Source organism: Doryrhamphus excisus, linkage group LG8 (assembly GCF_037039965.1).
Source record: "Doryrhamphus excisus strain RoL-2023G ecotype Guam linkage group LG8, RoL_Dexc_Guam_v1.1, whole genome shotgun sequence".
Classification (NCBI taxonomy): Eukaryota; Metazoa; Chordata; class Actinopteri; order Syngnathiformes; family Syngnathidae; genus Doryrhamphus; species Doryrhamphus excisus.
In genome coordinates, this window is record NC_136364.1 from 18,057,421 (window position 1) to 18,070,436 (window position 13,016).

A 13,016-nucleotide genomic window follows, 5' to 3' on the forward strand; every position below is an offset into this window, starting at 1 on the left:
TTTTTTATCTCATGTTGACAACATCTTAAAATACAAAAAAAAAAAGAAAATGAAACATTACCCAAATTTTATTGCAAGTTTATTTGGATTTGCAAACAGAAAAAGTCCCCTTACTGCTATAAAGTCAAAATCTGTTTTCTGAATAAGACCTCCTGAAGCTAAGAAAACTGTTTGATGAAAGGCCATTCTTCTGTTTTTCTTGCAATTCTTTTCTATGCAAATATTGAATCCCCCTTTAGTGAAGTAATATCCAAATTTTGTGACCAATAATGCAAGTTTCTGTGTGAAGTTTGCATGTTCTTCTCATCTTTGTTTGGGCTTATCTGTGCACTCTGGTTTCTTGACCTTAACCTGTCTGAGTTGTACCCCGTTTCTGAACAGGTTAAGTGGTAGAAGATAAATGAGTGATTGAAATCACTTCAAGCTACTGGAAATCTGATAGTGACCCTGATGAAACATGACACAGCGGGGGGGAAAAAAACGTAACAATGGGTTTTGCAATACAATGGTTTAATGAGACCTGAAACGAGATGCATAAAAAGCTGGTATGTTTTTGTTTTTCCAGTCACAACAATCTCACTGTAGTGGCATGCAGGTAATTAGATGTAGTGCAGAACAATAATGCCAAACCCTTCCTGAAACACTTTGAGAGTACTGTTCACAGCAGACATGACGCAGTGGTTGTGTGTCATTAAGCATCCATATCTTCATGCCAAAAGCCACACAACCACAGAAATGAACATGCCAACCCAAAGTTATTTGAATGTGTGAAAACAATGTAGTCAATGGAGAGCCAGGAAAAGGCCCTTACTGTTGAATAGTGCATAACTTGAAAATGCACTTGACAATGTGTGTGTGTGTCTGGTTTTCTTGTCTCCTGCCTCCAAACAGGCAGGAAGATAGTTCCCTCTGTGCATTGGTTCAGCACCTTGGCACTTTTGTCAGTCATACAGTCTTTTTGTGTCAGTGGGTAGAGGCGGGGCTGTTAGCATACACACAAGGTGCAGTAGAGTGTAACATGGTAGAAATTAAATTAGTAGATTTCTAATCACTCCACCTTTGTCAATGGTACCACCGGAATGTTTTTGAAATGTAAAATTTCCCATTCACCGGACCAACGACTCTGACATTCATTTCCTTCAGTTCCTTCATTTTCACGTCTCATCTCCGCCACTTATTGTTTCTCATCTCGCCCTCTCAACTACATTGGGAGCCTACCAGCTTATGCTTAACAATGACAGCCAATCAATATCCACATCAGCGTGACTGACCACTGACTGATAAAACTGCAACTTGCATACAGAAACTGTAAAGTTGAAAGTTAAAAATGAGGTTAACGCTACATGACTGTAATTAATTCAGAACATTTAATTCTTTTTTTAACACCCCTAGTGTAAATGTTCCATCCATTCCATCCACCCATCCATTTTGCCTATCCCAGCAGACTTGAGAGAGGTGGAGTACAGATTAATTAAATATTTATTTCTTTCCTACACAGTGTCCAGGAATGGATTGTGTTCCAGCTTACACATTTTGTTGTATTTATAAAAATCCCATTGCTTAATATCCCACACTAAAAGCTGACACATTATTTACTGTATATGGTAAATCCCCTTTTATCTACTCGAAGAATCCCGGTCAGGGGTGCCATAAGGAAGTTTTAACAATGTTAAGGAAGTGTGTTTGTGTGCATGTGGGAGATGAGTGTCACAGTACTTAAGTATCGCTGAGAAGTGCTAGCCCAATATTACAGTATAGTTTGCACACAATATAAGCACCCAAATTATGCTACAGCAGGAAATTTCACTGTTATCCTCCGATGATAAGAGAATGTTTTCCCATGTCTTAAGTTCCGCCCACAATGGCTTGTCACCATCTCACTTAATGATTATGGTCCCCTAAGTCTGTCTTTCACTGGACATCAAGTGACATGGTGAAAAGTCGTGTCATCAGTGTCTTATGTGGCCTAAGAATTCAGCTTCCTGCTCTGGCTTTCTCTCAGACAATCTCAGGGATGTATCAAAGATTACTGGCTGATTGCTCAAAAAGCCTGAGAACCATGATAAGCTTGAAATCTAACATCCTACAAGTATTAAATAATCAAACTCTACTGTATAGCTGCATTGCTTTTCTAAATCTGAGATAACTCTTTTGCTATTGTTGTCCACATATTTTCCACTTAGTATTATACTGAGTAACCAGAACAAGTTTGTGTGTATGTGACTTTAAATGAATTGTACAACCCCAGGGCTGATTGACTGTAGTTTCTACTGTGTAAAATTCCAACTATGGTTTGTAATGCTTATGAAATCACACACATGAAGATTAGGAAATCCTATGACTTAAGATTCAAATGAGCCATAGCATGTAAATGAAAACCAAAATTTGGCACGGACCATCTCATTATGAGGACAAATGATGTGCCTACTTACAGTGTGACTTTACTTCCAAAAATGTACTTGATACATGACAGACCCGAGGGCAAGGACCCAAAAGATCTCAAATCGAAACAATGAAACCATGTTAGGACTAAAATAAATAATTAATAATATCCGTTATGACAGTGCATACGTTCCAGGCCAGTTATTTTTCTCTTGGCTGCATTAAAAACGTAATCAAATTCATGAAATCCGATTGGGCACATTGACACTTGGATGTTCTGCTCAAGCGCATGCACGGACTGCTCTCCAGCAGGTTGCTTTTTAAAAACATGGATGCCAAACATGAGTCACTCTGTGAGACTGGTCTGGCCTTTACAAGAGCTCATCAGCCAACCCCCCCCCCCCCACCCACCCCCCGGTTGCCTGATGTTCACTACCACATCTGGAACGTAGTCCGGGGGAATGTATCACACTTTTGGAAGTGGGCCAGTCTGCTTGTCTGTGGGCATTAAAAGAAGACTGTAAAGACAGCAGCATGGGACTTGTCACCTGCCAGCATGCGGTATCCACTCGCTAAACACTGCGGCTGTCAGGAGCAGCTTGGTGAATACTTGCTTAAGTAAACTTATGGCAATGTATTTCACTTGTAGATCAATTTGCCCATGTGGAAATACATAAGCTTTAAGTTATTCACCAAGCAGATTGACATATTTGCTAGTATTTTGATTTGCTGACACATGACTCATCACATCTTTCCAGTAATGAACTGTCAAAGGACTTTGATGAAAATTAAAAGCAGTGTGCATTGTGGAGAGAGCCAGTGACTGGCATGAGTTGTGGCTGACAGCAGCTCCTGCGCAAATGTTTTTACATTGATGAAACAATAGCTGCTAAAGTGTGACTTTATCTAATGTATTATTTATGTCTAAGATGCCTTATTTTCCATTATGTCAACTATATTGGTAATGGTAATGGTTTTATTTCATTTGAACATGCATCAGATTACAATTGAGTGATCACCTAATCCAGGGGTCTCAAACTCAATTTACTTGGGGGCCACTGGAGCTAGGGTCTGGGCGAGACTGGGCTGCATCAGGTTTTCCAAAAAAAAAACCGAATTTATTAAAAAACAGAAAAATGAATAAACTTTGCTTTGGTTTCGATTTTCTACAAGAAAAGCTCTGATAAAACCACTGTTCTCAAATATCTTAATTTTTATTTTTCTGCACAAAATAAGATGAAAAATAAATAAACAAATCAAGAATAAAGATAATCAATCAATCAGTAATAAATAAATATAATAATAATATTAATAAAATGGCAAATAATAAAAACTTAAAAAACCACATATAGTTGGTGGGTAGACAAATTTTTTTTTCTGATTAAAATGAACAAAGCATTATTAGAGCCCTGTAGTCATGACAAAACACGACTATAGTAACATTCATACTCTTTTTATTTACAACATATTGTGCAACTGCAGGGTCTTGAGACACATGATAACTCGCAAACTAGAGAGCTAGCGACCTAAACGGTAGCCTTCAAGTTATTTCCTTTAAACTTAAATAGCCAAAAACTTACCACTTCCACACGGGTAGGGAGGTTAACTATTAACAGTTATTTATCCTTTAACATGAACATTAATCAAACGTAATATTTTTTTCTGGGTACATGATACCATACAGCATCCATATCAAACTTGCGCGGGCCGCACTAACATTAACCTTTCATATCAAGGCGGGGGCCTCAAACTAGTGTCCTGCGGACCACATTTGGCCCGCGGCCCGCGTGTTTGAGACCCCTGACCTAATCAGTTCCACATGTCCAAAAGGAGTAGGAAGAAGCAAAGCTTATTAAATCCTACCCCTCCATCTGGTACTTTTACAATCAGTAACTGTTACATTTGTTCACTTCCTGCTTTCCTAATATAGTTTAAGGTTTGTTTTAATTAAATTTTTTTAATTTTTTTGTCCTGTACCAAAGTACGAGGTGATATGACCATACAATGACATAATGGTTACCATAGTAACTATCAATATAGTGGGCAATACAAGTCTACAAATGACTATATCCAGTCCAGCACCCCATGGGAAGATGCAAACACGTATCCAATGAACAAGGATTCATTGTACCAATGTCATCCACGTGTTGATTGTTACACACCAATTTGCCACTAATGCGTACAAGAAGTACACGACAGAGAAAAACCAAGACGAAAACGACACCATCTGCACACACGTACTTGACATTTGGACAACAAGTACAAGTAACCAACACAGGCGAGGAAGTCAGATGACTGTAGTGTAGATGCTACCAATAAAGATAATGTGTTTCTGTTCAGGAAGCAGATGTTGGCGTCTTCCTATGTGACCTCATGTTCATGCATTATTCTTGGGTCAAAATGAGATGCCGTTTTGAATGAAGAATGGAGTTTCATACTTTCAACATAAACAAAATAATCCACCTTTCTCCAGGATATGGTCAATGTAAATACCAATATTCCATTACAGCAGCATGACCATAAAGAAGTCCCAATTTGGAGTGCAGTAAAGTCCGCCCTCCCAATCCTTCAGCATTCAATCACTGCCTTTTTGACAAAAACAACATTCAACTTTGTCCAAAGGAAGGGGACCAGACGGAGCTCAAATAGGGACCAAATGAAAGAAGACAAACACTTTTCAGGTCCAGAATACACTTGTGCCTCCAGTTTGTCACTAGTCAAACATGGAAAGAATGGTCACATGCAGACTACATTAGCTCAGTGCCCTCACTGTGTTTTGTTTTCTAATTCATAAATTACTGCAATCATATGAGCTTCGAGGTGGTTTGTTATTGAATGTAATGTTTGTGTTCGGAATATCGTACTGCGCACGTAAGTTGTGATTGGCTTTGGATGTGGTAACCTGCCGCAGCGGGACCTAGCCTGTAAAATGAATTGAATTGTTCGATTAAACGTCATAAATTCTGCAAAGGTATATAACACTTAGGGAAAGTTAACAAGCAGGTCTGCTAACACTTTTTATGTACTTGTGCTGCCACCTTGTTTTCCTTTCATGCAATTATGTCATGTTCGGTATGTTTAAGTGAGGTGTCACCTTCAGTATGTATGTATGTCTCACTTTAAGAAAAACTTGCAGTGACAAATTACAGGAAAATCTGTATAAAACAAACAAAACTTAATAAATGCGGATCTGTTTATTCATACTAGAAGCAGTTACTCTTAAGGCAACAATAAATAATGTTTTGGGGTTTTTTTTTTACCTCAAATAAACATCTTTAGAGTCATTTTGGCAATTTGCTAATGGGGAGAATAGTCTTTCTTTATTTATAGTTTATTTCTGTATGCTTCTACTTGATTTGATCTACTTGAGAGACATAAGATGTGTTTTCTGAATGAGTTTAAAATAGTGTCACTGTTTGTCAGACACACCCCCCAAAAAATCTGTTTACTGTTATGTTGCACGGAAACACTGTCACTGTTTTTGCACTACAGTCACCCCATACTCTTTTGTGGTTTTTCAAACATGAATTAGCCAATAAATGATTGCTGTTTTGTGGTTGACTATGGGCTGTTGTTAGTAAAACAACAAGAGGCTAGCCTGCATACTAGACTGCATGTAGTATACCATGCCATGTCCAACATGATTGGGTAGAAAAAAAGTTCTCCTTTCTTAAGTTAATTGTAGGCTAACTAGCATCCTATGCTTAAAAGTCATGGCTGTCTCGTGTCGATTAGCCTATGTGTGTGGTGTAAACAAAAAAATAGGAGTATAACTGTGACTATAGGGGTGCTATGCCATGTCTATTAGGCTCTAATAATGTTAGAACACATATTTAGACAGTCATAAATATCAATTAAGTCAATTAACTGTAATAAATGAGGGATGGCAGTATATAGAAGAAATCACACAATTAATTTGTGATTCATTACAAAGTAATAACTGAAGTCTAGTCATAGCCCCTTTTGACATACTACATTCTTAGGGCTCAGCTAATATCAGTCTCAATATGAGGCAAGTTTATGTATAAACTCAATAACATATTGATTCGCTACTCTGTATGAAATATAAACATTCCCAACTGCACTATATACACCAGATATTATATTTAGATTAGAAGGATGGGATTCGCTGTCACAGCAGACACGGCAATTGAAGTGATGGAATTGATTTTACTGGGTCCAAGTGAAACTTGCTTTGTATTTAGTCTGACCAGCTGAGTTTTGCCCCGGCATTACACAAATCAGCATGTGGAAGTATGAACACTAACAGTGAATGTCACTACTATGACGAATGTTGTATGTTTTGGAAAGCACATCCCATTAGCCTTGGTGTAACATGCAGGTCTGTCAGGTTGGTGTCAGTTAGAGTAATGGCTTTCCCTGCAGCTCCTAGTCTCTTCTATTTTAAGTCCCGAAACGATAACAAAAATATGGAGGACGACATTCTTGTCAGCGCTGAGATATTTCCAGAGTAATGCGTAGAGGTTTTTGAGCCAAGACGAGTCTGTAGACATGGTGTCAATGTTTTGGTAGCCCTAGTGAGTCTGAATGGCATCTTAAGCTAGGCATGTAGATGTGGATGATTTTAGACGTGCTCAGAAAGTGAAAAGCAAATGTGCCCCGTTTGCATTCGAATCGGTGCTTACACTTAAAGGTGACAGAATACTTCAGGGGAGGCTTGAGAAAAATAAAGAAAACAAATAGTTTAAAACCTGCTAAGCTAATGCCAGTTATGTATCCATCCTTTTCGATACCGCTTATCCTCACTAGGATCGCGAGCATGCTGGAACCTATCCCAGCTGTCTTCGGTTGAGAGGCGGGGTACACCCTGGACTGGTCAACAGCCAATCACAGGACACATATAGACAAACAACCATTCACACTCACATTCATACCTATGGACAATTTGGAGTCGACAATTAACCTAGCATGTTTTTGGAATGTGGGAGGAAACCGGAGTATCCGGAGAAAACCCATGCATGCACGAGGAGAACATGCAAACTCCACACAGAGATGCCCGAGAGTGGAATTGAACCCTGGTCTCCTAGCTGTGAGGTCTTGCCTGCTAACCACTTGACCACCGTGCAGCCCCCTTATGGACAATTTGGAGTCACCAATTAAGCTAATTAAGCTAGGAGTACCTTGAGAAAACCCAGGTATGCACTGGGAGAACTTGCAAACCCCACACAGAGACGCCTGGGCGGGGAATCGAACCCAGGTCTCCTACCTGAGTGGTCTGAGCGCTAACCACTCCTCACCGTGCAGCATCAACGGCAAAATTAAGAGATTTTTAGTTCCTACAATGAGCAAAAAAATAAAGTTTTTCGGAGACTAGGGGCGACCCCAAAGTATTATACTCTGCTCGTTGTGCCACATTATGAAAAACCCTTGCTTTTGTTGGTTGAATGTGCATTTGAACCTTTTACCAATTGTCAAACATGTCAAATGTACCAAAAACTTAGTACAATGCTGGTCATCCATGTAGGTGCACTTAGTGGGGGAAAGAGTTCAAGAACTCTGCAAGACCACTGTTAAATTAGCATTATGACATTATGACTTTTAGGGGATTTTTTGACAGTTGGCAGTCTGAAACTTGCATTAACGCCATCCTCAAGGCACAAATGAAACAGCCCGACTCAAACATGCAGCGTATGTGGCCGGTGTGACTGAGTTCTACGAGCACCAAGACATTGTCTTTCCAACAAAACTTGTGCACTTTAAGATCCATCTGTAGCTGTCACTTTTTCTTCCCCCTTGCCTCATATGGCTCCTTTGGAAAGACCCAGCTTGGGGACTGGAAGGTTGGGATTCATGACCTGATCCATGCACAAAAAGATCTGCCGTGGATACATAAAACAATATACTCATGCAAAGACTATTTGTCTTTTTTAGCCAAATGCCCGGTTCTCTCCTCGATCTCATTGCTTGTTTTGGTGATACTCGTGTCTACTGATGTACAGGTTAGGGACACGGGCCATCACGTTTTGGCTCCACGGAACATTCTGCACTTGAGAAATGAGTCATAAGAACAATGTGTTTATGCTCTGCTCTCTTTTCAGACAATCTCGAGAGTCCTGTAAATATGACAACAGACCAACAGCCTCAACATTGAATTCTTGTGACCACACTGACAGTTGCCATTATCTCTGAGATGCAGGTTAAGACCAACAGGTTGGTGTTTCATGCAATTGGCTGGCTTATCTCTGTGCGATGCCAATGGTGTCCTCATTTCTTTTACCACCACTTCCAAGACTGCTTCCCCCCTGCACGTGCCACTCACTATGTCCCTCTGTTTGGAGCATCTTTGTGCCGACGATGACTTCATGTGACCTGTTGTCACTTTTCCTTAGTAACAAGTGTTAACACTGCAAATTCAAGCAGCTGAAAATGTAGAGTTAATTGTCTGGCTGTGTGGGTTGTTTTTTTCTCTGTCTTGTAGCTGACGCTCTCAGATAAGTATGCTTTGTATCCATGCAAGTGTTTGGCAAGTAGTTCAATTCCTTCTTGATGGGGGACTTTCTCTCTCCCACTAAACGTGTCTCTTTGCCTCTCTCTCTCCCCCCCCTGTCCTTGCTGGCAGCAGCTCTAATACTGTTGGCAACAGTGACCAGAATAAAAACAGCAACAACAGACAGGGAAGAGAGGAAAAGCAAAGCAATCCATTGAAACGGAGCTCTTGCCGTGTTTTAATCATATATCTGTCTCTCCTTAAAAAAAAAAAAAAAAAAGTTTTTTTCCCTCATCTATCTTCAAGACGACACGCTTTTGTTAATTAGGTAGCTGAGAATAAAACCAGCTCATCTGGAGAGAGGTGGTGCATTTGGGAGCGAGATGGCTAACGGGAAGGTTCGGCTGCTCCTTCATGGACTCTTCCTCGTAGCAGTGATTCAGCCCTCTCTGCAAGGAGGTAAGTGTGTGTCACAGCTCAACTGAACACTTAGCTGCATCTGTCATACTAAGAGCAGGTGCAAGGCTTTTTCTGCATGTTTGACCCTTTTTTTTGACATCATTTCTTCAAAATGAGAATATGTTTTTTTAATTGTTTTTTGCATGTCAAGTAGGATTTATTTCAATATATTGATACAATAATGCAGCTTTTGTAAAAGTTGTTTTACCAGGCTTTTCTTCTGCACACTTAATAAATCACCCTGAATAGTTGTGAAATCAAACCTCTGTTGAGGACATTCCTGTTAATACATTGGACGACATTCTTGGCACTGGATTCATATACACAGTTCTAATAAGTTGAAGATGAAGCTCGGTACTACCCTGCTGGCCTTCCCTGCTTTAATTTAGGTGTACTGTTCTCAATATGAAGCATAATAGCAAATTAATATGCTCATCACGGATAAAATATACAGTATATGTGCATGCTTGGGAAATATTTGTCACACTATTGACTTGACTATTGATATGCCGGATGAATTACTGCAGGGGTTCATTCAGATGTGCAATTCTAGCATGACTACATCTTCTTTTGCATGCTCTCACAACCTGTGCGCAATTCCCTCTAATTAATTTGTAAATATACAACTTTTTACAGTGAAATAACACATCAACAAAACATTACACGATAAAATATAAATAAAAACCGACAAAATTAAAAACATCCATCCATCTTCTTCCGCTGATACTTGTCAAAGCGCCTCAAATTTTGTTTCCTGCTGCTCATCCATCCTCACCTTCCCAGCTAGCGTGTGTATGCAACCACTCCCTCCCCCACTGAGTGTGGGCACATACACATTTATACTAATCACGTGTGACTTTAACAGAGAAACAGACAAAAAAAAAACTACTACCGACTCTAACTGTACATGGACACAGCATTAGGTACGCCTGCACAATCTTATGAGATTAAAAATAGAAACCTCCCCACAAAGTGCACTCCATCAAATTGAGTGGTGTCAATCAATACAACTCCTATATTAGATATCTCATTGAATTGTGCACGTCTCCCTAATTTTGTGGCTTGTGTTGACTCGAACTTCACAATAGATTGAGTCTGTAATGCCTTGTTTTCTGGCTCTTATCTCTTGTAACTACCATCTGTCTCACTTACTGTTTTATCACCACTTTAATGTAAAACAGAAGCAGCAGCTGCTTCCCATGCTGGTATCACACATATAGCATCGCCAGTGCTTCTATTATAAACTTTACATTTAACAAGGATACATGTGTGGTATTCACCTCAGAAAAATGTCTTCACACATATGCGGACAGAGTATGTTGACCACGTGTGTTGCTATAACGTGAAGGAGCGAATGAGAATTTGAGTGTCTCTACTGACAGCATGAAGGTACCCGGTCTTTCATTTGAACGTAAAACCACCATAAGGCGGAGACATGTTTATTTGATAGGTTCATTTCAAGAGCCATTTGACTTTACAGCTTATCTGTTACAGACACAGAGAGACATTGTGTGTGCATGCCTTTCCTCCCACTCTCACTCAGTCTGTGTTTACGTTTTAGCCCTTTTTTCACTACTTTGATTTTTTTTTTTCAATCTCTGGTTGGGCAAGATGTGCTTGTCGGCTCACAAAAAAAAAAAAAAAAAAACGTCAGTCATCTACGCCATTAATATAACATCTCTTCAAAGAAGCATTTATTTGTGAGTGTCTTTGTGGGAATCATAAAAACCAGTTGGATGCTTTTCACCAAACTCAGTGGAGGTACGTAAGCTCAGCCAAGAAAGGAACCATTACATTTGCAGCTAATCAATCATTTTTTTTACACCGAATATGGTGGTCCTTCCTTTTCCCCAGTAGGATTAGAGGGATTATGTGGAAACAGGGCTTCCTTGGTGGAGATTTGCATTCTCTGAGGGCTTGTTTTAGTATTCTTCCTTCCTCATGCAAGTGGCATTTCAGATGCAAGGAGATGACATTATTCTCCATATAAAGTATCATTTTTCTAAGCTGACGACGGCCTTGAGTCCATTGCTGTTTTCCCATCAAACTATGTAACAGGTCAGGGGACAATAATTATCAGTGTTGGCTTAGGTTGAATTTATTCAAAGTCCTTACTAGATCCACCCATAACATCATATGGTTCTCAAACCAGCTCCATCTGTGTGTGCGCTACAACCTGAAGAAAAAAATGAACTCAACGTAGTCCAAGGGTCAAGTATCTGTGAACAACGTGAAAATGATCAGCACTACATTCACTCATATCATGCATCTGAATGTTTCCTTTGACAAGTCTAAATGAGTTATGGTCCTCAAGGAAACAACTACAAAGGAGGTTGTTGATAAATATGTCTCCTGTTGAGTTACAGAACCATATGGTTGGACTGAAGATTTGTTTGCAACACTCTAAAAAAACAGGTAGATATGCCTTGCCAGGACGATTAAACAACAAAACTGTATTGTTTATACCAGGGGTTCCCAAATGGTGGGTTGCAGTCTTAATCTTTCTCGGTTTCTCAGTAATCTTCTGCCATTATGATGTTGAATGTGGCAGACCTGTCTCTTGTTGAGCTTTAGAAAGTGTTTACCTGTATTTTATGCTTATATGTTTCAATTAGGGCGGCATGGTGGTCAAGTGGTTAGCGCGCAGACCTCACAGCTAAGAGACCAGGGTTCAATTCTACCCTCGACCCACATGTTCTCCCTGTGTATGCATGGGTTTTTTCATGGGTTTCCTCCCACATTCCAAAAACATGCTAGGTTAATTGGCAACTCCAAATTGTCCATAGGTGTGAATGGTTGTTTGTCTATATAGGCCCTGTGATTGGCTGGCGACCAGTCCAGGGTGTACCGCCTCTTGCCCAAAAACAGCTGGGATAGGCTCCACCCTTGTGAGAAAAAGCGGTAGAAAATGAATGAATGAATGAATGTTTGAAATCACCATGTAAAATAGCTAATGCTAATCGCTACCGTGTAAATTGGGTTTTCAGTGTTAATTAACACTGAAGTGTTAATTATTTGTTCATTATTTGTTTAAATGCATCTTTTATGTTGAATCCCACAGAGACATTATTTAGTTTTTTATGTATGTCATAATTGAAAGACTTTATTTCTGTATGTTCAGTTTCAAGTGGGGTCTCTGTCTGCTAAGCTAGCAAGTAGAAAACAAACATTAGCAAAGGCAGAAGGCGAAACCTTTACAGACACATTTTGTTAAAGTAATTTTGACTTTGTTTAACTTTGTTTGCATGTTCTCCCCGTACATATACATTTTCTTCGAGTACTCTGGCTAACTCCCAAATTCGAAAACTACGCATGATGCTTAATTGGAGACTCTAAATTGTCCATAGGTGTGAATGTGAGTGTGAATGGTTGTTTGTCTATGTGTGAGCTGGGATAGGCTCCAGCATACTCATGACCCAAGTGAGTGACAAGCGGTATAGAAAATGGTTGAATGAATAGAAAAAAAGTTCCATAGATATAGGCACTTTACTGCTGAGTTTGTTTATCCCTGAAATACTGCAGGGAAGTGAATCAGTAACGAAACTTAATGTCAGCTGACTGGTGTCATATGACATATACAAAGTGACGTTAACACGATCGACCCAAACTACCTTGGCGTTCTACCGGTAGCTCACAATCGATGTACAATCCTGACAGTCTCAGTAATTAGCTGTTGGATGAATTTAAAGTCTTGAATGTTGTAGACTAGAACAGGAAATGGTCCCAT

At 39.6% G+C, this 13,016-nt stretch overlaps 1 protein-coding gene across 1 annotated transcript in view; it reads left to right on the plus strand.

Moving 5' to 3' along the window:
* The first annotated feature begins 8,574 nt into the window (after positions 1-8,574).
* elna (elastin a) overlaps positions 8,575-13,016 on the plus strand; it is a 50,060-nt gene continuing 45,618 nt past the window's right edge. The window contains exon 1 of the mRNA XM_078793010.1: positions 8,575-9,289. Coding sequence (XP_078649136.1) covers positions 9,214-9,289 — 76 coding nt within the window. The 5' untranslated portion in view covers positions 8,575-9,213. The remainder of the gene's footprint in view (positions 9,290-13,016) is intronic.